The 25,209-nt window shown below is 47.7% G+C and overlaps 1 protein-coding gene across 4 annotated transcripts in view; it reads left to right on the forward strand.

The window, feature by feature from the left end:
• The window catches only part of TEAD4 (TEA domain transcription factor 4), a 76,374-nt gene that overhangs the window by 45,459 nt on the left and 5,706 nt on the right, over positions 1-25,209 (forward strand). For 2 of the 4 annotated variants that reach the window (XM_043526185.1, XM_043526222.1), the window contains 7 exons: positions 189-251; positions 5,866-6,000; positions 7,578-7,621; positions 9,047-9,102; positions 11,034-11,164; positions 11,846-12,019; positions 23,885-24,025. In XM_043526185.1, the coding sequence (XP_043382120.1) occupies positions 189-251; positions 5,866-6,000; positions 7,578-7,621; positions 9,047-9,102; positions 11,034-11,164; positions 11,846-12,019; positions 23,885-24,025 (744 nt within the window). The remainder of the gene's footprint in view (positions 1-188; positions 252-5,865; positions 6,001-7,577; positions 7,622-9,046; positions 9,103-11,033; positions 11,165-11,845; positions 12,020-23,884; positions 24,026-25,209) is intronic. The other 2 variants (XM_043526270.1, XM_043526255.1) reach the window with 1 other exon arrangement.

The following is a 25,209-nucleotide window of genomic DNA, read 5'->3' on the forward strand; positions in this document are numbered from 1 at the left end:
TGGGCTTGTTTGCACTTGGAAGAAAGTCTTCCTTACTGCAACCTCTCTTTAAAAAAAAGAAAAGAAAAGAAGAAACTAAAAGGATCACTAATTCCCCATCGCACAGACGTCATGGGCTTCTGTTCAGTACTGCTGGCAACTCCCAAGATGTCCCCTTGAATGAGGATGGCAATTGTTTTTCAATGCAGGTGTCTAGTCACATCCAGGTGCTGGCGCGTCGGAAAGCCCGGGAGATCCAAGCCAAGCTAAAGGTATGCTGGGCATCCTTACCCATAACGCACACACACCAGCCAATCCCTCCTAATAGCCTTGTTGGGGGGAGATCAGCAGCTAAACTGTTGTAAGCCAGGGAGGAAGAGGCACTTCCCAGGAAGTGCTGAGCTAACACTTGTATTGTTATGGCTCTGTGGTGCTGGAGGCGATTTCTATTTAAAGAATGAAGAAACAATGACTTTCATTTCTATGGGGCCGATTTACCTCTGGTGTATGCCGTCATAGTGCACATCACTGGGTTCACAGTGGCAGAACATATATGGGGGTGGGATAGAGGTTGTGGTGGTATAAAGTGGTCACAGCCTCCCTTCCTTGTGCTGCCAGGGTTTGTAGTAGGGTCAGGACAAGCCGTGGGGATGTGGTGACTCACCGCTTCTCCTGGTGGCAATCCCGTGGAGCTGCCTCGACAAACTAAAGCTACCCTCTGCTGGCATAACCGTGAGGGGACTATGGTGATGGCAACCAGTACCTCCTCAGGGGATGCGCTTCTGCTGGGGAGGGACGTCCCTTGCAAATTGTGACTCCCTGTACCAGCTGAGGTGACTCTGACCCTGTGTCTAACACAGGTCTGGGGTGAAGAGTGTAATTTAGGACTAAGCTGCTTAGAAGATGTAGGTGACTTCTGGGCTGTATTAACAGAACTGTTGTATGTCAGACCCAGGAGGTACTTGTCCCACTGTACTCGGCACTGGTGAGGCCTCAGCTGAAGTGCTGTGCCCAGTTCTGGTGCCGCACTGTAGGAAAGATGTGGACAAACTAGAGAGAGTCCAGAGGAAAGCAATAAAAATTATCAAAGATTTAGAAAACGTGACCAGTGCGTAGGCTTGGAAGGATTAAATTTTTATCAGTAAATGGTGGTAAACATCCGTTTCACCGTATGCACGCAAATCGACAAAAACTATTTTGATCAGTAATAACTGAAAGGTACAGCTAGGCAAAGGAAGAGAAATGCTGCTTGAGAAGGTATCAGAGTTTGATTTAAGGATATTTACTTTGTATATTTTGACGTGATGTTGACAATTTGTGTTTTAATGGTTATAAAGCTTGAACTTTTTCATTCTGAATGTCTACTGTAATTAAATAATTATTGCCTCGCCCCAGTACAGAATTTCCCACAACTTTGAAAATTTAACTAGATAAAAATAAAAAACCCTTAAAACCCCATAATTTTTGCAACTGAGAAAATTTAAATACGTAAAAGTAAAAAATGCTTAAAAATAAACATTAATATTATCTATCAAAATTATAAAAAAATCAAATTCTACCAAGCTTGCCTAAAAGGAAAGGTTAAAAAAAACCTGGGTATGTTTAGTCTTGAGAGGAAGACTTGGCGGGGGGACCCAATAACACTTTTCAAATATGTTAAGGGCTGTTATAAAGAGGATGGTGATCAATTTTTCTCCATGTCCACTGAAGGTAGGGCAAGTAGTAATGGGCTTAATCTGCAGCAAGGGAGAGTTGGGTTAGATATTAGGAAAAGGCTTGTTACTGTAAGGATATTAAACATTGGGAGAGGTTACTAAGGGAGGTTGTGGAATCCCCGTCATAGGAGGGTTTTAATTATAGGTTAGACAAACACTTGTCAGGGATGGTCTAGCTATCCTTGGTCCTGCCTCAGTGGAGGAGCCTGGGGTCGATGACTTCTCGAGGTCCCTTTCAGCCTTCCCTTTCTATGACTCCTCAGTGTTCATCGTCAGGAGCTGACTCTCTGTAAATGAACCAGCTGGACTCAGTCCCGATCAGTGCTGAACTGCATGTGTCTGCGTTTTGATCCCCAGCTACCACACTTGCCACCCCTCCCTCAGTTTCTTTGTACAACTCTGTGCTAGTTCCGTGATCAGCCAATCCTGTTTCCAGCTGCTTTGAGAAGGGAAAGAAGTTACAAATTACTGCTGCCCAATTCAAAGCAGCTAGGTATGGCTGTCTGGGCTGGAAGCCTGTGGTGCCAGTAAGTGATCTATTCAGGTGGAGACTGGCTTGAGAGAGGAAGTGCGAGTAGGAAACAACTGCCCACCATGTGAAAAGATTTACTGCTGCTTGTATCTGTAACCTTGATTCTGTTCCTGGCGTGTCACAGCCCTGGGATTTGGCGTGATTGGAAATGAGCCAGCTGAGCCTGCTTCCACTTAATGCCTGGGGGCAAGGAGACTTCATTCTCAGGGAATGAAGGTGTCTTGGGGAGCTCCATTTCTAGTTTCCTTTTACATTGCTTTGGGCCATGCTGTGAGCTCTGCTCACATGCCTGCAGTGAACCATTTCCCAGCACCAGTCAGTTCCTTTCTGACCTGCAGAGGCAAGTCTGCCACGCTCTCGTTCAACTTACTTACTTACTTCACTTCCCCCACTCATCTTTGTAGAGCTAGGAGATGCAATCAGAGAGGTTACTGCCCTTCTCCCAAGTTCCTGCTGGCAGCTGTGTGCTCTCCTGCTGCTGGTTCCCCTTCCATATCAAATACACATTTCGTGTTTATACCCTGGAGAGCAGACCTGCCACGTTCTGATTTATTGGGCAATTAGTGTAGTGCTATTTCCACAGCACACACAAGAGTGTATTCTGCAGCTGTCCACTGTGCCCGTAACAGGCTTTTGCACCATGTTCAAAATGAATTTAACAAAAATGGGATAAAGCTTGTCTCCCCAGGAGCCAGCAATTTTCTATGTCCTAATTGGCTAAAATATCTATCACCTGCACTAAGGCCAAACTGAAAAATGATCTGCAACGAAAAAACTAACCTATTATTGTGTCCTTATTTCTTTCCTTACAAAGTATAAGAAGGGCTTGGGGGGCTGGGGGAGGGGAGTGGAGGACATTTTTGTTCTTGCTTTAGCGATATGAGGAATATCAAGTCTGCTCTTCCCTATTTTTGCTGGAAGTCTAGAGAAATTGATTCCGAGCTTTCTCGTCCCTTAGCTGAAGGGGAAGGGATCAGTGTTGATTCGTTAACAAAGACAAGTTTGCTCCCAACTCTTTGTCAGGCATTTGAATTAACAAAATTCAAACAGGGGGGAAAAAAGTTTTAAATTGAAACTCCCTTCTGCTCTCAGTTGCCCACATTTCACTTCTTAAATGATGGTGTGTTATTATTCCACAAGTTCGCTGTCTTTCCTTTATATCTTCCACATAAAGCGGAGTAGATTACAGTTGAATTTCAAATGTAAAAAGCAAACAGAAAAAAAAGCCTTAGCAGCAATTTGGAAAGTCTTTTTACATCATCAAGAAGCAAAAATGGACATAACCCTTTTCTTTAAAATTTAGCAGGTCATCTTTAAAATATTTTCCTAAAGCCTTATTTAAATAGGACTCTGCAGAAGCTTCCCCTGGCTTTTGAACATTTGTAGGCTTTCTCAGCAGTTAAAAATATTTCCCTTCCACATACTGAGTGATACCAACACAGAGAGACCAGCTGGTTCTGCTGAGGCTCCATGGAAAACACTACAGCTGGAGACCATTCCCTCTGTAGAGGCTCATTTATTTTCACTTTTTTTACTTCCTCTGATTTTTTTAATTATTAGCATTCAGGGAGTTTTGAGGGAAGAGGAGGTTGGGAAAAGGGATGGAGACCCTAGGGAGAGTATTTATTTTAGGTACTAAAGCCAGCTGCTCTGACTCTGAATACACACAAGGAGCAGAGCTGCTGAGGAAGGAGGTGCCACTTTTCTTCACTTGTAAGAGGTCGCCTATTCCAGTTGCTTATGAAATCATCATCCCACTGATGATGTCACGATTATGATGTCACAGACAGAAGAGAGTCTGAAAGGTAGAGACTGGCTCTGGCTGTAGAAGCGAACGGGGATGGGGGCGGGGATAGTGGCCCTGCCTGCTGCCGATGCTCCCTAGCTGGGAAGAGGACTGCTTTTAGGAGGAGCCTTGAGGTCCCTGCTCCACATATTAAACCTCCTAGTGACTTCATAGTGTCGTTACCTTGTCTGCGCTTGTGGTGGCATGTAGGGAATGTGCAGTGTGACAGGGTCAGGCCAGATGGCTACAGGAGAGCAATAGAAGGCAGATATATTAGCCCCAGGTTAAGTAGGTCCCTTTTCCCTGGGTAAGGTAACAGGGAAGGTTCCAGAACAATCAGGAACTTTCTGGAAACAATTAAGGCAGACAGGCTGATTAGAACATCTGCAGCCAATCAAGAAGCTGCTAAAATCAATTAAGGCAGGCTAATCTGGGCACCTGGGTTTTCAAAAGGAACTCACTTCAGTTTGTGGTGTGCGTGTGAGGAGCTGGGAGGAAGAGATGCAAGAAGCTGAGAATGAGAAGGTGTACTGCTGGAAGACTGAGAAATACAAGCATTATCAGACATCAGGAGGAAGGTCCTGTGGTGAGAATAAAGAAAGTGTTGGGAGGAGGCCATGGGGAAGTAGCCCAGGGAGTTGTAGCAGTCACGCAGCTGTTACAGGAGCTACTGTAGACAACTGCAATCCACAGGGCCCTGGGCTGGAACCCGGAGTAGAGGGCGGGCCCAGGTTCCCCCCATCCCTCCAACTCCCTACTTGATACGGAGGAGTTGACCTGGACTGTGGGTTCCACCAGAGGGGAAGGTCTCTGGCCTGTTCCCCGATCCACTAAGTGGATCAGCAGAGACTACGGGGATTGTTCTTCTTCCTTTTCCCCTTGCTGGCCAGTGATGAGGCTAGCTGAGTAAATGGCAGATTTGAGCCACGAAAGTGGCCAAACTGAGGGCTGCCGTGGACCCCGAGGCGAGCAAATCCGCCAATAAGCACAGGACCCACCAAGGCAGAGGAGGAACTTTGTCACAGTAGCTACGTGCCACAGTGAAAAGCTCTGGCAGGGGAGAGGCAGTGTTGACCAGGGAGGCGCTGTTTGGGGTGCAGGGTATATACCCTAGGGTTCATCCATGTGGGGCACTCTCCTCTGCTTGTCTAAACTGTGCCTCACCATCTGTGCTGCTACTTATAGCCATGCTAGCTGGGCATACAGTGTCTGTACTCTACACACCACCACAAGTGTTGCCATCCCATAGAAGGAAGGCAGGGCTGTCCTGCTGAACATACCTGAGGGTGATTTTCTGGTTGCTTACAAGTTATTTCCCCCCTGAAAAAATGGATCGTAACAAAGCGACTGATCCTTACTTAGACCAGCCCAAGTGCCGGGTTGGAGGGGATTGTTCTGTGGTGAGGAGCTGTTTTTGTGTTACCCCTGAGTCAGAGTATAGATTTTTATTCATGGAAAAGTATCTGTCCCATTCCAGCTCCTTGCCAGTAATTCAGAAATGGCTGGCAGGATCTGACTCACACTTCTAGTAACAAAACCTCACAGCCGTAGAGCTGAGACTGAGTGTGAAAAGCTTCAGACCAAAGGGAGAAATGTTGGGAAAGTTCTGAGCAAGTGATCACTGGATTTTATAATGGAAGTTAAGTTGCAGTCTTAACTAGGGTGAGCTCTGTGCATTAGAAAGTCACTTGTGGTCCTGTTGAATGGCTTTACTGGCCTGATTTTTCAGAGGTGCTGAGCACCCATTTCCCTGATCGAAGTCCATGGGAATTCTGGGTGCCCAGCACGACACCAGCACGACATATTGATTATTATAATCACCATGTCTTCTTTTCCCTTCCTCTCCCCCCTAGGATCAGGCAGCTAAAGATAAAGCCATGCAGAGTATGGCTACAATGTCATCTGCCCAGATCATCTCTGCAACCGCCTTCCACAGTAAAATGGTATTGCCTGGCCTCCCGCGACCAGCCTACCCTGCTGTGTCTGGGGTGAGTGAAGAGTCTCGATGGAAATGGGGCAGGAGAGTCAGCTAGAGAAAAGAGTTAGGAACTGTGATAGACACACACCCCAGAAACAGACCACAGGGGACAAGTTCAAAGTGCACCTCATTAACATGAAGGGCAAAATTGCTATGTAACTGCAACATTTAGGGCCTGATTCACCTCTCAAGCTGGTGTAAATCAGGAGTAACTCCAGTGAAGTCAGTGGAGACACTCTAAAACCGATGTAGACGAGAGGAGCATTTGTGATGTTAATCACCAGTGATGTTGTAGGATGTCTGTGCTGTCTTTTTTGGCACATGGTTCTTTTGTATTGAGCAAATCCATTCTTGCCATCCGTCCCCAGCCCCCTCTTGGGCACGTACAGTCACGAGTGCTTGTATACCATGGTGACAGGTGACCTCATATAGAAGCCTAAAGAGATGAGACCTGATCCAAAGCCCACTGATGTCAATGGGGAAGACTTCCATTGACCACAGAGCCCTTTGAACCAAGCCATGGAACTTTAAGATTCTCTGTACCCTGCAGGGTGAATCCCACTGAGATCCTGAGGGGAGGGATGCTCCTTCTGTCCAGGGCTCTGGGACTGTATAGTTCAGGGACTGTGCTAAGAGGGTGATGGAGGGTCAGATACATAATGCAGCCAGCATTAGATCAGCCACCTGAATGCCACGGCTGCTGCTTGCAGTAACAGGAAATCCCTCCACGTTGAGAAGTTCAGATTGCTCTTTTTTCCTTTTTCTTTTTGTAATGCAGCCATGTAAAGATCAGGAATTAACCTGATAAATAAAGAGGAGATAAGATATCTGGACTCCGCACACCGAACAAAATGCGAGGCCTACCTGTGTTCCTTCCTCACCCCTCCAGTTGCTGTCACCTCCCTGTCCTCACTTGGCCATTGTTACTGCACCACATGTCAGCACCCAGGCTGTCTCTTTGTCTCACTGTCTCTCCCTCCTCTCTTCTCCACCCTGTGACAGATCAGGAGAGTCAGAGTTTGGGATGGGGTCAGTATCCCAGGTTTTGAAGTTCGACTGGTGGATGCTGATGGATCCAGGTTTTTTGAGCCATGGAGCAAGAAAACTTGTAACAGGCATGGTTTTGCAAGGCTTCCCCCAGCCTGCTTTCTAGATGCACATAACCAATGCAGAATGCCTTTGTGCAGCACAAAAGAAAGCTTTTCCTGCTCCATCTCTGAAGAAAGGTCTGTTTCCTGGTGCTAGCCTGCCCTATGGTGCCTCCCAGCTCATCTCAGTGTAACATGCTGAGTTAATCGCATGCAGCCAAGTTTTCAAAAGTGGCTATGGACTTTGGGGTCCCTGAAGTTGGACACCCAAAAATGGAGCCACTCTTACCCAGTGTCTACCGCTGGAAAAATTGTCCTTAATTACTTATCACATCTGGCTTAACCCTTCCAAGTCCCATCAGTGCCGCTGCAGGGGAATACAGGCTCACTTAGCCCTTCTCACAGTCTTGTTATGTGCCATCACTAGCCTCTGACAGGAGTAAGGTCTGGTTTTCTTTAGCCTCAAGATGGTGACTGTGTCTGTACTTTGGTTTTGCAGTTTTGGCAAGGAGCTTTGCCAGGCCAAGCTGGATCCTCTCACGAGTGAGTACTCCCACACCTAAGCATACACATGGCTGCTTCCCGTGCTGTGGTGGAAGTTCCCCTGAGCTGGGCAATACCTTCAATTAGCTCGAGGTTAAGAAACCATAAGGCCATAGGCTGCTGTTTCTCGGAAAGGCAGACACTCCCTAAGCTATCGATGGAAGCAGGCATGGATTTGAGGCAAAAGGCCTAGGGCTAAATTCAAAGATGAGTCTAAATGAGTTCAGAGGGAGTCTTAAACTGGTGAATCTTGCCCCTTCTTTTGACCCCTCCAAAACGTACATTATACTCATTCAAACTGCCTCTAGATTCACTTAGGCTCACTTAGGGTCTGATCCAATGCCTATCAAAGACAACAGAAAAGCTGGCTTCAGAGGGAACTGAGTGGGGGCCTTAACTCACCCTTTACACCCTCCTTTTATACTTCATCTTGGAATTTGCCCCACTGTGTCTATGGGTTTCGGAGGGATTCACGTTGGGCCTGATCCGGCCTACAGTGAGAATCCAGAAGAAAAGAGTGTAGCAAAAAAGGCAGTAACAGGAAGTTGTAAGAACAGTGTACATGAAAGTTGGCCACCTCTCCTCCTTCAACTCACACGTCTTGGCTTCTCAGCATGTAAGTCACACCCGTTTAGATGCCTGTGCACATCAGTAAGTGAGTATGAGTAGGTCCAAGGGACCCTAAAGCTATCTAGCATATATCACCTTACATGTGGCCTCTGAATTAGGCCTCTAGTTTGCAAGTGAACTGGGGAGGGATCCCTCAGGGATCTTGACTAAGCGCCAGATTTTCCAGAGCTTAGCACTCACCACCTCCCACTGAGAACAGGGGGCGCTGCCAGGTGCTGAACACTTCTGAAAATCTGGCCTAACTGGGCGTGGAGCTCTGTTGATAATCCAGTCCCAGTTGAGGGTGTTGAGCACTTCTGAAAAGCTGTCCCCACATGGCCCATCACCAGGAAAGGAGCTCGCTGAGCCCAACACAGAGAGGCTGAGTTGCCATTTACTGACATTTCCCACACTTAAGTCCATCTCTGGACAAAAGGCTGTATAAATACATGGGCATTAGGGTCTAAGTGGGCAGGCCATGTAGGGAATCAAGTCAGAAGCCCTGCAATCTCCATACAGCCAATCGTTGAGGTGAGCTTGAAGGATGCCCCTGAGTGGGTCTGTGCTATTGGGTACGTAGGTAAGAATGCAGTGTGCTGTGTGGGTCCCTTTTTATACATTGGGTGCTCTACTGAAGTTATGCTCTTAGAGGCCCCTTTTGTATAGGGACTGTTAGGGTCCCCTTTCTGGGCCCTCCTTGCCTCTCGTGGAGTTACTTTCTCTCCCCCCCCGGAAAGTCCTTCACCTAATTTACCCAGAGAACTGAACAAAATGCTTTGATTTTTCTTTAACTAACTCTCATGTATATTCCTACAGCGTGAAACCTTTTTCTCAACAAACCTATGCTGTTCAATCTCCACTCCCGTTACCAGGTAGGTAGGGAAACACAGTTTCTTGCACAGCACATACACATCATGTTGCCATGTAAGAAAATCATAGTTCTTTAGTCATAACAATAAAGGAGACTTCCATGCTTCCTGCCACTAAAGGGGAAATGGAAAATTCGAATATTCCGCAAGGACCTGAGAAACCACAAGAATGAGAACAACCCACATGTAGTCCCAGACTTGTTCTATCCAGCCACAGGTTTATCTGGTATAGCCAACCAATGCATGTCCCATCCAGCTCCACTCACTCAATCTAACCTCACCATACCTGATCCTGTGTTTTTAATTTCTCTGGTTACCACAAGGAGCAATATTTACTTTCAGTCTGAATGACTCCATTTAAAATTAAGGGAAGCCACAAACATGGAAGAAGAACAGTAAAGTTTCTGAGAGAGCACAGTGTGTGTGTCTCCTCTTACACCAGGCTGCAGCAACTCCAAAACCAAAATGGCTGCTGTCTCTGCACACAGGCAAGTTATTAGAAACATAGGCTGAGATTCTGAAAGCTGCCTAGGGGGATTTAGATGCCAAGTTCCCACTAGTTGAAGCAGAGCAAGGCTAAATGGCTTGCTCAGGATTACGTAATAGGTCAATGGCAGAGGCGGAATTAGAAGTCATGAGATCCCAGCACCATGCTCCAGCCACAAGATCTCTCTGTTTTCACCACAATAAGGGGGTTGTATTTCCAATGTGACTCTCCTCAGATGCCTTGTTCTGGTAGAGCAGAAGGTGGTTTTTCCTTCCCAATCTCAACGTTTCCTCATTCATGGTGACTGCTCTGAGATATCCAAGCAGATTGTTTTGCTATTCATTTAAGGCCCAGTCCAGCTCCCACTGAAGTCAGTGGGAATCTTTCTTTTGACTTCAGTGGCAGTTAGATTGATCCATTACTTAGCAGCGTATCCTGGGTTACTTCTTCAGGGAAGAACAGTTGAGAAACTGATCGGGGAGGGACAGAGTGATGGGTCTGTGACAAGTGTTTTATATGAGGGTTGAAGTCCAAAAAAGATTCTCACTAGGCTGTGACATTAGATCAGAGGTGAGCAAACTACGGCCCGCAAGTCACATCCGGCCCGCGGGACCCTCCTGCCCGGCCCCTGAGCTCCTGGCCCGGGAGGCTTGCCACCGGCCCCTCCCCCGCTGTCTCCCATCCTCCGCAGCCTCAGCTCACTGTGCCGCTGGTGTGATGCTCTGGGCAGCCGGGCAGCGCAGCTGCAGAGCCGCGACCTGACCCAGTGCTCTGGGCAGCGCAGCTGTAGCGTCGCCAGCCACCGGTGCTCCAGGCAGCGCGGTAAAGGGGCAGGGGGGTTGGATAGAGGGCGGGGGGTTGAGTGTGGTGGTTAGGGGGCGGGGTGGTCAGAGGGCGGGAAACGGGGGTTGGATGGGGCAGGGGTCCGGGGGGGGGCAGTCAGGAAGGAGGCGGGGGGTTGGATGGGGTGGCGGGAGCAGTCAGGGGCAGGAGTTCAGAGTGCGGTCAAGGGACAGGGAGAAGGGGTGGTTGGATGGGGCAGGAGTCCCGGGGGCAAGTCAGGAATGAGAGGGGAGGTTGGATGGGGTGGCAGGGAGCAGTCAGGGGTGGGGGGTCTGGGGATAGTCAAGGGGCCAGGGTGGTGGATGGGGCAGGAGTGCTGTGGAGGCTGTCAGGGGGCAGGGAACAGGGGGATTGGATGGGTCAGGAGTCCTGGGGGAGCCGTCAGGGGGCTAGAAGCGGGGCGGGTCGGATAGGAGGCGGGGGCCAGGCCATGCCTGGCTGTTTGGGGAGACACAGCCTCCCCTAACCGGCTCTCCATACAGTTTTGGAAACCCGATGTGGCCCAGGCCAAAAAATTTGCCCACCCCTGCATTAGATGCTGAAAATGACAGTTGTTGCTGACTTGGCTCTTTTTCATCTCATTTTTTCATCCCCTTGCATTTAGGGTTTGAGTCTCCTGCTGGCCTCTCACCTTCCCCATCGGCTCCACCTTGGCAGGGGCGAAGGGTTGCCAGCTCCAAACTTTGGATGTTAGAATTCTCTGCATTCTTGGAACAACAACAAGACCAAGATACAGTAAGATATAAACCTCACTCCCACTTCCCATGTATTTTTTGCCACTGGATAGCTTTAATTTACACTGGGTGTGCTGTTCAGTATGTGTCTAGCTATTTAACTATGTACTGAAGCGCCCAGTCCACTGAATTGCTCTGCATTGGCAGGGACAAATTTAGAAGCCAAGCTTGGGCAATTTAGGATCTGGTAAAAACAGATTCTCCTCCATTAAAATGTCCTAAGGCCCAAAAGACAGAATGACATGAAGCCAGTGTAGCCGCTTCTACACCATCGACTTCTGGTCTCCCCTCCTAGTGTAGTGGACATTCTGGGTATGTTCCAGGGTGGGAGGATGTGGCCAGAGCAAACTGCGTTCTGGTGATCATGAGATAGTGGTAGAATCCCTGCAGAGCCATTTCAGCAGGCGAGGGGCCAGACAGCACTTCCTGCAATGTTTTCCTAAGAGGCCTCCCGCCCATGTACTGTTCATGTTTGTTGTGAGGTAAATGCTTTTTGGGTCCTAAGGCCCAGATGGGCTCCCTGGTTTGTCTCTGTCCAAAAGCTCCCCTGAACTCTATGGTTATATGGTCCCAGCCAGTACATTCTGTTCCCATCTTTTCTGCTGTGAAGAGCACTGGGTGATAACTCTGAACCGAGGCCCATCCTGTGTCACCCTAATGTCTCACACCTGTCTCCCTGCAGTATAACAAGCACCTGTTTGTTCACATTGGCCAGTCAAGCCCCAGCTACAGTGACCCCTACCTCGAGGCGGTGGACATCCGGCAGATCTATGACAAGTTCCCTGAGAAGAAAGGGGGCCTGAAGGAGCTCTTTGAAAAGGGGCCACCCAATGCCTTCTTCCTTGTAAAGTTCTGGGTAAGAGAAGGAAGCTCCCAGGCTGCCCAGCTGCTCCTGCTCCTTTTGCTATTTTGTGGGAAGTACCAGATACTCAGTGTTGAGTGTGCAGCGATTCACCCACTGCTCGCATCTGGGACTCCCCCTGAAGAGCAAAACGCCTTATTGTGACATTCTGGCTGGAGCAAGGCAAATATTTGGTGTTGCCTTCTGCAAAATTGTAACTGATTAAACTCTTGGGAGTTTGTTTAGTTGCAGTTCAGACCAGTGGTTTAATGATTGATGTGTAAGGGAAATCCTTCTCCTCTGCAACCTTGAAGCTATCTGTTCCCTGAATCTAAATATTCAATAACTTCCCAGCGTGCACTCTATTTCCCCCTTCCTGCCCTATCTCGCTATTTCTGTGGGTTTGCATTATCTATGTACAAGTGATTTACACTAGGCACAAGGCCGACCACAAAATAGGAAACATGCACCAATGAAAGTGGATTATACAGCAAATGTGTTCTTGAAAACTGACCGAGAGGTTCTGGTAAATTGGCAGAAAACTTAAGGTTGAATCAGCCTGGCAAAATTCTACCCTCTCAGTTGCCTGGATTGAATTTTTGATGGGCAAGCTCAGGTTTTGCAAAAGCTGTAGCATTGTGCCATTGCATCTTGTGTGTGCTGCAGGGCACAGAGGAAATAATTTGGAGACGGATGTTATTGTAGGTATTACAAGATTACAAATAATAGCAGCTTGGGGCAGTGGCAGGGCTAGATGGCTGGAGGAATCTGTAATGAGATATGGAGCCTTTCACTTTAACATTACCACTTGCAACTCAATGCTGGATCATTTCTCATAGCGAGACTATGAGAAATGATCTGATGGTCTTAGTCCCGTTCCTAGTGGACGCTCATCCTTCTCTCAGACTCATCATGTTAATTGTCACTAACTGACCACTTGATTGGCAGGCTCAGCAGAGACAGCAGGGAGTTCAGCAAGGAGGGTGAATGGCTTGTTTCTGAACTCCTTTGTTGTGTTTCGGACTTTTTTTTTTTTACCCCAGATGGGTAAACAAGGAGTAGATGCCATTGAAGTCTGAATTAAGCCTTTACTTTGAAGGATTTCAGTGGCATGAAGGCCATCTGCACAGGCGGGAATCTCGCCTAAGGTGACTACATGTTGTCTCTGTGCGGGGCATGGGTGAGGCATCTCCTGATTGCAGGGCATGGACTGACATGTCCTGGTGTCTGGGGCATTCCAAATCCTGGTCTTGAATGATTTGGCATGTTGCGGAATTTGGAATGCATCGGAGAGCGCGCAGTCCGTGATACCATACAGCATTTTGGTTTCCTGGTTCCTTTTTGATACCGTGGGGGCACTGTATTTTGTTGAATCACAGAGGGAGCTTTATATGTCTGGTGATGAGTTGTGGTGGTGGCCTTTCTGTGCACCTAAAAGCAGGCACATTAACGGCCTTCAGGCATAAATGTTGTGCTGTGATCCTGTCTCTGCTTATCATAAGCTAAGCAAGATTGGGCAGGGTCAGTAATTGGATTGGAAACCTCCAAGGAATACTTACCGTATATACTCGATCGTAAGCCAGTTCGTTTATAAGCTGACCCCCCAAGATGGATACGTAAAAATGGAAAATTTTTATGACTCATTCATAAGCCGACCCTATAATTCAGGGGTCAGCAAACTTTGGCTCCCGCCCATCAGGATAAGTCGCTGGCGGGCCGAGATGGTTTGTTTACCTCGAGCGTCCGCAGGCATGGAGGTAAACCTAAGTAAACAAAGTGTCCCGGCACGCCAGCTGCTTACCCTGACAGGCTGGGACAGCAACTGGTGGGGAAATTTTTTTGGGGGGGTAGAAGTTAGGGGTCAGGGGAGTAACCCCTGTGACCACTCCCTACATGACCCCACCCCTAGCCTGGGACCCCCACACTCTCCCCATCTCATCCCTTCCCACCTTATCTGGAGAGGGCTAGGGGAGAATGTCTCTGGCCTGGCCGCAGCCTGCTCCGGCAGCCCAGACGGGGCGGCGTGGCCAGAATCGGAGAGCCTCTGGCCCCGCCTCTTCCCTTCTGGGTCTGCTGGCTGTGCTACCTCTCCTTGACCCCTCTGTGGTGGGGAGGGGCTGTGTCCCACCTCTTCCTCTGTATACCCACTCATAAGCCGACCCCCTTCTCTGGTGCTTCCTTTTTTACTAAAAAAATTCGGCTTATGAACGAGTATATACAGTACTCTCCAGGATCTGCAAACAGCAGTATTTATGATTTACTGGATGTCAATTTTGAACCAGTGTCTCAGCATGACACTATGGGGTACGGGGCTGCTGAAGCAGCTGTCTTGTGGATCAGATGTAAAACAGAGGTCTTGAGCACTTGTGAACATTTAAGAATCAGTGGCATTTTCACAAGAGTGCCAGTGTTAACCTTGTAAAATTTCAGCTTGGTGTGGGGTAATGCATCTAAGGGAGTGTAATTTCTAAAGTGCACTAACATGTTATGCATTATTTCGTCCTTGTAGACCTTGCTGGTACACTTTAACATAGCACTGTTTGAAACAGTGCTGTGTTAAAGCACACTAGAGATTAGCACGCACCAGCGGGATCTACGCAGACCAGTTAAAGCATAGCACACTGGTGTGCTTTAGAAATCACACGTCTATAAAGCGCATTACCCCACGGTGTAGATAAGCCCTTTGATTATTACATTCTCCGTGGCTGAACATTAGCGCTAGTTGGGAAACTGATGGTGAGGGAAGAGGGTAGACTCTCTAGTGAAAAACTGAACACAGAAATTTTCAGCCAACAACATTCATTCGGAAATTCTGCCACAGTACCTCATGGCAGTTGTAGTTCGGGTGTCTCATGCCCTCATTCTGCTCTATGTGCCAGGCTCTCTGGCCAGACTACATCTCCCCTGGTGCCCTGGGACCTTTTCTTTTGTTGAGCAACCACAGTACATCAGAGGAGATGTAGTTTGACTGGGAAACTCAGCCCATAGCAGAGAAAGGGGTCATGAGGGAGCAGAACTACAAGTTCTGTGAGGGCCTGTGGCGGCAGTTCCAAATAACTTTTTAGGGAGAGCGGGGGGGTGGCCAAAATTGTTCAGGTTTTGGCAGAAAACTGAAAACTTTTTGGTTTTGGAAGTTCTTTTTTTGACAATCAGCAGAATCCAGACACCTCTTACAAAAAAAATCATTGAGTCAAAACCACTTTTTTTTTTTTTTTTTCTGAAAAACCGATTCAGTGGAAAATTTTCAACCAATTCTGCTATGTAGCTCTGCATTTTCAACTGCATGAACAATGCAACTTCATTTCTTGTCTTAGTTGCTGTGCACTGCAAAGAAGCTACCTTATTCCTCCACAGAGGAGGCAGCTTTTCAGTGGTGGGTAAAGCAATACCTACATTATACAGTTGGTAAAGTCCTTTTGGATGAAAAGTGTTCTATAAAAACAAGATACTGGCCAGAATTTTCAAACTTGCATGCCTAAAATTAGACACTTAAATCCATATTTAGATACATGTATGAGTGGATTGGTTTTCAGAGGTTCTGAGCTCCTGTTAGTTTCAATGGCAGTTGCTTATGGTCAGTGCCTCTCAAAGTCAAGCTACTGATTTATTAAATTCTTATTTATTCATGTAATTCTATTGCTGTAGCACCCAGAAGCCCAGTGATAGACCAGCGTGCTAGGTGCTGTCCAAACACAGAAGAAAACAACAGTTCCTGCCCCAAAGAGCTTGCAAGGATTCGATGCCTAACTTAAAACACCCAAGTTTGGGGATTTTGGTCATTACCCACAACGGCTGGCTCTAGTGAGACAGATCTGTGCCCATATTCATTCATTAGTTTTTTAGTTTTCAGATGTCAAACATACAATTTGTTTAAAACTTGAGCACTCCCAGCACACACACTCCTTTGATGAATTTGGCCTTTGGAGCCCGAGGGACAATGAACTGACCCTTGGCCTTGGATCGACAGCTTGTGAAGAGCTGCTCCGTGACATTTCTCCATGCTCTGAGCGCATTCCAGCACAGGACAATGAATATGAGACATTACCCTCCTAACACATGGGCAGTGGCAGCCCTGCTCTTTTCCAGTGTAACGTTATCTCTCGCACCTGTTACTTGGCTCTCCCCCTGAACATCCTGCTACAGGCATGTGTATTAATAGCACGGGGGGTGGGGGAGTTCTTATGGCTTCACACGCCATTGGAATGGAGCACTCGCAGTGTAAAACTTTCAGGGGATGGCGTATGAGTCCAGGGGCCACACAGGGAGGGAGATGGAATGAAAATGAGAGACCAGGGGTTGCATGTGGGCAATCGGAGTCCAGCGCTGTCCAAAGCACCTGTCTGCAGAGGTAAACCACCTGCTGCCACTCAAGGGTTAATTTAAAGTGCACAGAGCATTCTGATTCAGAACTAGGTGCATCTGAGGAATTGCCCAAAGGGCTGATAGGAGACTTTTCCTAAACGGATGATAAATAAGCATAATAATCTCTTCACCTTGGCAATAGGAAAGCCTAGAAACCAATCAAATTGTTTGGTTCTTTCTTTTCATGAAGTGAGTGAAATACTCATAGAAGGGGCTGGAGGGGAGGACTGGAGACTGAAATCATCTGCTTTCCGACAGAACAAAGCAGCAGCACTGCACGCTTCCCCACGCACAGTGCCCGGCCCGACAGTGTGCCTTAAATCTGGACATGGCAGGTACTGCCTGGAGGGATGAGAGGGCAATTCAGTTTCTAAGTCCATTCTGTCCTTGGCCTCTCTAATCGCCATTGCAGACAGCAAACAAGGCAGCAATTACTAATGAAGATTTTTATGATGTTTGCACCTTTCACTGAGAATGGGACTGAGAACCCCCGTTAATTTCACCTGGGCTAAGGAATCCTAGCAAGACTGCACTGACTTTTAACAGCTGTTCTCTTCTAACAAGGGGCTTTGTAAAAATGCACTTCTTCCAGCCAATTTGCTTGCCATGTGCGTTCAGAAGCGTAGGAATTGTGTGTTGGCAGAGGGAGCTGTGTCGAAGAGCGGGGGCAGCTGTCCTCCAGTTGTCAAAGTGGCACGGAGTCTTGCAGTCTTGTGGAACTCTTCTCTGCTCCTGGATTCCCAGCTCTCGCTAGTGGCTGGAAATGCCTTCTGTTATCTTTGGTTAGCCAAAATCCTCCCCCTTTCCTCTCAGATATGGATCTAGCCACCAAGACCCAAGTTCTACCTTCTCCAAGCCAGACTATTGTTTTGCATGGAACCTACCATGGCGACCGTCTGGAAGCTGCAGCTGATGCAGGATTCCATAGGCCTGCCTTCTAAGTGGGAAATATGTAATGAGTAGGGCCCTGCCAAATTCATGGTCCATTTTGGTCAATTTCATGGTCATAGGATTTTTAAAATCGTCAAATAGTCAGAGCTGGGCGCTGAAGGCAGCAGCCGTGGAGCTTCCTGCAGCTGGGTGAGGTACCCGAGAGCAGCTGTGCTGGGGATAAGGTTGCCATCTTTCTAACTGCACAAAACTGAACACCCTTGCCCTGCCCCCGGCCTTTTCTCCAAGGCCCCGCCCCCTGCTAACTCCATCCCTCCCCTCTGTCGCTCCCCCACTCTCACTCAATTTCACCAGGCTGGGGCGGGGGGTTGGGGTACAGGAGGGGGTGAGGGCTCTGGCTGGGGGTGTGGGGTCTGAGGTGGGGATGGTGATGAGGGGTTTGGGATGTGGGAAGGGGCTCCAAGCTGGGGCAGGAGGTTGGGCTTTGGGACGGGGTTCGGGCTCTCGCTGGATGTATGAACTCTAAGGTGGGGCCAGAGATGAGGGGGTTGGGGTGCAGGAGGGGGCTCCAGGCTGGGGCCGAGGGGTTCAGAGTGAGGGAAGAGGGTGTTGGATGCAGGCTCTGGGAGCAGCAAACACTTTAAATACAAGCATAGAGCCAACACTCATAACTTCAGATATAAAAATGACACATGCATATGAATAGGATTAATATGTGCAGTAGAACATAACCTTTGCAAAGATATGTTACATGGCATATCTAGCATAAAACATATTCCAGTTACGTCATATTGACACTTATAAGCATATTTCTATAAAGCATTATGGAGTGCAACGTCACAGCGCCTGCCCCGTGGCCCCAGCCCCGGAGCTGCCGCGGCAGGGAGAGGCACCTCTCCTCCCCAGCCCAGGTTTTGCTGTGGGGAGAGGAGGCTGGGTGGAGTCCTCTCTCCCCGCCGTAGCCCCAGAGCACCGTCCTGCACCCCAAACTCCTCATCCTGAGCCCCACCCCAGAGCCCTCACCCCCAGCCGGAGGCTTTCCTGCTAAATGTTAGTGATCCAAAATTGACAACTGCAAGGGAGTCCAGTGGCAGAAAAGTACTGCTGTAACACCAGTCAGAATTATACACATTACTTCTTATTCCTGGGCTTTAACTCTTCTGCTGCATTACGCAGAAAAATGTAGTTTTTCTTTTGTGGATTATAAAATTCATGGCCCTTGGACCAGTCGTAACTGGAAGCATATGCAAAAATATTCCCATTATGGTTAAAACAAAACACCCCTGCACCCCAACCCTCTGCCCCAGCCCTAAACCCCTCATCTCTGGCCCCACCCCAGAGCCCTCCCCCCTGCACTTAACCCTCTGCCCCAGCCCTGAGCCTCCTCCCACACTCCGAACCCCTCGGCCCCAGCCCTGCCACATCACCTTCATAGTGGTGCACATAACAAAATTCATTCCGCACGTGGGTGGGAAAAATTAGAGGGAATACTGGTCGGCAGGTTCAAAGGTGACTAACATAGATAGGGTGCCCAACTCCTATTGATTTTCAATGGGAGTTGGGTGCTTAACTGCCAAACGCCTCTATGAAAAATCCCAGCTGTAATATGCAATGTGCTTGGGATTGAAAGGTGCTGAATAAACATAAAATATCACTGGATTATAGGTGGTTACTTCATTGGGACATGGCATATCAGGATGGTTCCCAGGAAACGGGTTTGGATGAGGCCTGGTCTGCATTTAAAATTTAGTTTGACATAGCTACGGAGCTCAGAGGTGTGAAAAACCCATAGTTTTTCCTATGCCAACCAAGTCCTGGTGCAGATGCAGCTAGGTCAGTGGAAGGATGCTTCTGTTGACCTAGCTACCATCCCTCAGAGAGGTGGTTTTCTACAGCAGTGGAAAAATGCTGTCGGCTGCATCTATACTACAGGGTTAGGCTGGCATAGCTACAGCGTTGGGGCTATGCTACTCGTAGTGTAGACATGGGCTTAATGTTACTGAATGGTAATGCTCCCTGCTTTATTGGAACAGCATTAACATAAATTTACCTAGTGCCAAATAGTTTAATGTGGATTAACTAGGTGTTAAACAGGTGTGAAGTTCTAAGCCCTGACCTTTTCATAGGTGAGTTGCCAACTATGGAGGCACCCGCAGTGACTTCTTAGTTAAGGTTGTGTGGAGCTTTTCACTTAAAGTGGGACTGCAATCCTTCTGTTTCACCTCTCAGTGACTGAATTTGTTTCCCAAAAATTCTACCACAATTACTGGTCAAGAGATAATTCAGTTTTCTCTGAGGTTTTCTGGATAAAATGCTTGCTAATTTTCCTAGAGAAAACATTGTAAAATCTGATTTTGAAACAACCCCACATCTTTTTTTGATCACCTATGCTACATAGCCACAAAGTCCAAAATGCACACAGTTAAGCCCGGATCCTTTACTCCTCTTGCTCAGTGGGACTACTCAGGTGTGAAAATTACTCACATGTGTCAGTGCTTGCAGGATCAGGGCCGAAACAGCCTCATATGTTAAAGAAACAGCAGGTGAGCTAATACACTGATAAAACACCGTGCAGAATTGTATCAATTGCCACAGGAAAACCAAAGTATCCTGTTGGAAGCGTAGAACATAGGTACTGACAACGTTATGAAGACATTAGGGACAGATCCATAGCTGGTGTAAATTGGAGTAGTTCCTTTGGCTTCAGCGAAGCTATGCTGATTTACATTAGCTGAAGATCTGCCCAATCCTTTAGAGAGAAGAGACTGTATCTTATAAAACATTGGAGTCTCTCAAAATAAGACAGACCATTCTGACAGTGAAATGAGTTACATAACATATAGAAGAATAAAGAAGCATTTAAAGATGCTATGTCTGTTTAAGGCTTTGGTAATAACTGTATGCAGTTATGTTGTATAATTTGAGGACTGGTGTGCAACTGTAGCTAAAGGCTGTATTGCAAAGCACACTTATATGGGGCAGAGCAATGGTTGCATATTCTTAACTCTGACATTTCTTGACTCTTGAGTGCCCAACTATGCAATCTTCCTGTTCTACTAATATAGATTTTTTTTCACTGAATTGATCTTTGTCCACCTGGAATTGTGGCTGGAGACTACAGCTGCTAGGCTAGAATTCAGACCTGTAGCCACTGTACTTACTTCATCAAAGCCTGCCATAAACCCATCTGTCATTTGGTCCTGAGTATGTGCTGTGACAGATGGATAATATCCTGAATAAACCTTATGGAATTAAGATAAACTTTATTGCAGGGGTGGCCGAACTTACTGGTCCTCTGAGCTGCATATGATAATCTTCAGAAGTTTGAGAGCCGGACACGTCTGCCAGAGCTCGTGGCTTCAGCCCTGCGGGCCGTGCCTGCTGGGGCTCGGGGCGTCAGTCCCGTTGCCCCTGCAGGCACCTCCTGAGGGGCTGAAGCCCTGAGACCCACCACCCTGCCACAGGGCAGAAATCCCTGAGCTCTACCTGCCCCAGTCTGGTAGGTGGAGAATGTGTGCGGCGGGGGGGGAGGGGAACAGGCTCCATGAGCCACACTTTAACTGTAAGAGAGCCGCGTGCAGCTCGCGAGCCATGGTTTGGTCACCCCTGCTTTACTGAGTTAAGTTAGACCTCACGGAAGTAGGGTTAATACCTTTAGGGTCCATTGTATTAAAAATGCAGTGGTGTATGTGTTGTTGTGAAATTATATGTATTTCCATGGGATGGGTAAAGCAGGGGGTGATTAGGCAAATTCCCCCAGCTTGTGACATCTCCAGCGAAGCCATCTCCATGGAAAGATGCGCATATGCTAGTTCAAACTGGATTCTCCAGGGATTGACAGACAAAGGAAGGGTTTGGGTAAATAGCCTGGTTTTAAACTGGCTCAGGGCCTTTTTCCTGATCCAGCAAATGGACAGGACCCCTGGTCCATGGAGGGCCCCAATCCTTAGGGCAGTGGTTTGGTCCGTGGAACTATGTCTAAGGGGTCCGCGAAAGACTTAGACTGAAAATTGACTGAACAGAATTCAACTATATGTACTGACAATAGATTTCCAAAGGGGTCTGTACCTCCATTTGACATTTTTTAGGGGGTCTGAGAACCACTGCTTATGGGTTGGTTGGAAGGACCTGGCCTACTAAGGTCCCATAAGCTTGTTTTATGCTGAAGCTGTGATGAACTTGTAACCACAAAGAAACCCCTGGGGTGGGGCTTTGAAGGACTGCTCCTGCCATAATCTATGTTAGAGTTGGGGTTAACTCTGGTAAGCTTATTAGCATGTGTAGGGGTTCTTTTGTTCTTTCTGATATGTTTTCTTAATATGCTTTTTACCTTAAGAATAAAGTAAGCTTGTTTAAGAAATGCTGGCTGTGGTACCTTATAACCGTAGCAATTACACCTGTTAACCGTCTCTGAGGAGAAAGCGAGGAGGTGTCCTTGGGCAGCCTGTCTGTACTGGGAATCACACAGTGCAGGCAGGGAGCTGTGCAGCCTGGACATACTCTGGTCAGGAGGGAGAGAGACGGGAGTCTCCATCCAGAAAGGCATCGGCCGGGGAGCTGGAAGCCTGTGTGTGGGTGCCTTTGCTGGACCACTAAGGGGAAATACAGGGGCAGTTGCTCTGAACTTGCGACATGTGCTCTGGGAAAATGAGTGGTGACTGGATTTCAGTGGCTTGCTGGCTCAGCTTTCAATGGCATCATGTATCTACCTGAGCCCAACAGGTTTCCTGAAGGCGCCCATTTCCTCCAGGTACCCATTGCACGCAGCACGTTGCAGCCTGTGCAGATGCAGAGGGAGGCAGCAGGGATGGGACAATGGAGCTGACGTGCTAAGTGGGAAATGGAAATTGGACTTGGTGAAATAAATGGTAGGGGTTGATTGCATTTCCTCCTCCTTGCCCTCCATGTGCCTGCAGCAGCACGTTAACCGGCAGGGGAATTAGATTGGATTGAAATGCTGTACGTTTCTACATGGCTTCCTGCTAATGTTGTTAGTGTCACCATTGGCAAAGCGATGAATTCATCTGTGGCGTTGGCTCCAACGTTCGGTGGGGACCGACACCTGCTGGTCACTTGTGTAGTGCAGAGACCTTGTCTGCCCCGGCCAGCTTGTGCTCCCGGGCTTCCGATTCTGGAGCTAAAACTGTAACTTCCTGGAAATGGTAATAAAGTGGCACCACTATCTCTTGCGGGAGGCCCCAGAGAAAGATTCGTGTAACACCTCTCCTGATCGAGGAGAGATGGGACTTGTGATGAACAGGACAAGGATTCTTTATTGTGCTTGCCGTACATGCAGACAGACCAGGTTCTTGGCTCTCTAACTCCTAACCTAACTAACACAGCCAGTGCAGAGTCTCCCTATATCTGGGCTTGGCTGCAGCAGTCATGGAGGAACCTACTGACTTTGTTCCAATACTAAGGGTCTGTCAGCGCTGTGATCCCACCTTCGCTCTAGCTCTGTTTAAACGTGGTGTAAGGAGGACGGTGATCAATTGTTCTCCATGTCCACCAGCACCAAGGGTAGGACAAGAAATAATCAGCTGAGTTTGCAGCAAAGGAGATTTAGTTTGGATGTTAGGAAAAACTTTCCAACTGGAGAGGCTGTGGGATCCCAATCTTTGGATAGCAAGAAGAGGTTAGGCATACACCTCTCAGGGACGGTCTAGGTATTTTAATCCTACCTCAGCATGGGGAGATGCACTAGCTGACCTCATGAGGTCCCTTCCCGCCCTATATTTCTGGGATTATTTGGATTTTCTTAGCAGGATTCTAGCAGGTTTCTCTGACCAATGTGGACATGAAGTTTTTTCTGAGAATCCCACTAGCTGCACTGCACAGTGGGCTCTCCCAGTGTCTAGTGTAGAGCATGGTTCCATAACCAGGTTCTTGGATAAAAATCTCTGCTGGCGGTCAGGAAAACCATGCTAGAATTGTGTTCCTAGTATGCTGGTTCTTGTCGCACTGTCAACAGGGCCATAGAGTCCTCTGTGCCAGAAGCAGAAAGAGATTTTCTTCCCCATTTCCCTTAACCTTGCAGGGGGGTAGTACAGATTGAACCAGCCCATAGGAATCGAAGGAAAGGTAATATAGTAAATTAGCACCTGGTCACATCAGGCACTGAGGAATTTGGGGCTCTCTGTTCTCTTATTTCATGAAGTTGAATAAACTAAATGCCTTTTTCTGTTGCTTTGTTTTTTGCAAGGCACCTGTAAACTTTTCTTTTCCTTGTTCAGGATAGAATATCAGGCTAGTGTGACCCCTGGTGGTAGTGGTGTAGCACCACATCTTCAAACTTAGAGCCCTAATGATAGCTTGTGCACCTAACTTAAGCCCACAAATACCTATTTCAAGACCCTAAATAGGGATTTAAATGTCAAAATTAGAATTTAGATGCGTAACTTTAGGCACCCAAATTTGAAAAGGTGTCCCATGCCCAGATTTCCTCCACTTCTTGGGCACACATGTTGATCTGCTTTGGCAGCGTGATTTCCCCTCTCCCTGACCCCCAAAAACAAAAGCCCAAGGCCAGAGGAGAACTCTTTCCTTGGGTGGTGTGTGTGATGCCGGTGACCCAAAACTAATGAGCTACTTGGGAATCGCCTACTATCCTTGTCTTTTTTCCTGCAGGCTGATTTGAACACCAACATTGAAGATGAATCCAGATCTTTCTATGGTGTTTCCAGCCAATACGAAAGCCCAGAAAACATGATCATTACTTGCTCCACTAAAGTGTGCTCCTTCGGAAAGCAGGTGGTGGAGAAAGTGGAGGTAGGAAGAGAAGGCAGCAGAGCCCTGAGTGCAGAGTACTCTGGAGTGCAATTCAGCCCTTGCATGTCCTCACAAACCCCACCCGTGCCTCTGAGGGCAGAAAGTATCCCCTTGTCAGGGAGGTGGCTTGGAAAAGGATTGAAAATCAGGAAGCATCAGTCTAGTGCAGCGTGTCAGACATGCAGGGATGGGCCTGATCCTGCCTGTAGTGTTGCCCCCTCACACAATTTTATCACATGTCTTGCAATATTTGGTGTTTTTCTTAAAGCGCCAGCTCCTGGAGTCCAGTGATTGAGAGAGACTCGGCTTTCATTAGTTTAAACAATGAAGTTCCCAGCCCTCATAGTTGAGGAGAAAAGCTTGAAAATTTGACCTCTTGGGGCTTACAAACCAGAAGGCAAATAGAAAGATCCCCACATTTATTATTATTTTTATAAACTCATGATTTTTAAGCCAGTCTTTTGTGATTTTTATGGGGCTTGAGTCAGGATTTTTAAACACATGGCTCTAGCCTGCTCAGTGTGTTCAGCTGGCCTGCAGGATGATTCTCAACAAAGATAGAATATATAGTCAAAGGAAGTTTCTAACCCATATGTTTACAAAGATAAACCTTTACTGACAGATAATGCCACCCACCAGGGTGAGTGTCTAGGCCGATCCCTTCTGCTCCTCATATAACCGCAAGCTCTGACAGGAATAGGTGCTACACCTTTTTTAAAAGTGCAGCAAGAACGGCTGCTCTTCACTGTGTCTGCTGAAATCAAAAGCAAATCTCTGGCTAGGGGCCATCCCACTGCTCGGGGGTCAGCAGAGGTTGGGAGCCTCATGGCAATCTCAGAAGAGGGGAGAAGAAGCAGCACCTCCTCCTCCTCTGAATTACTGTTGCGATGGGGGTGCCGGCATGTGGGGGAGGAGATAGGATTCTAATGGGAAAACAAGATGAAGGCATATGGGGAATGCAGAGGGTTGCTAAGAAGTGATAAACTCCCCTGTCACTTCAGTTTGGGGGAAGTTTACATGTACATGTTAGGGGGGAGGGATAGCTCAGGGGTTTGAGCATTAGCCTGCTAAATCCAGGGTTGTGAGTTCAATCCTTGAGGGGGCCATTTAGGGATCTGGAGCAAAAATTGGGGATTGGACCTGCTGTGAGCAGGGGGTTGGACTAGATGACCTCCTAAGGTCCC

The sequence above is a fragment of the Chelonia mydas genome, chromosome 1 (genome assembly GCF_015237465.2).
Source record: "Chelonia mydas isolate rCheMyd1 chromosome 1, rCheMyd1.pri.v2, whole genome shotgun sequence".
Classification (NCBI taxonomy): Eukaryota; Metazoa; Chordata; order Testudines; family Cheloniidae; genus Chelonia; species Chelonia mydas.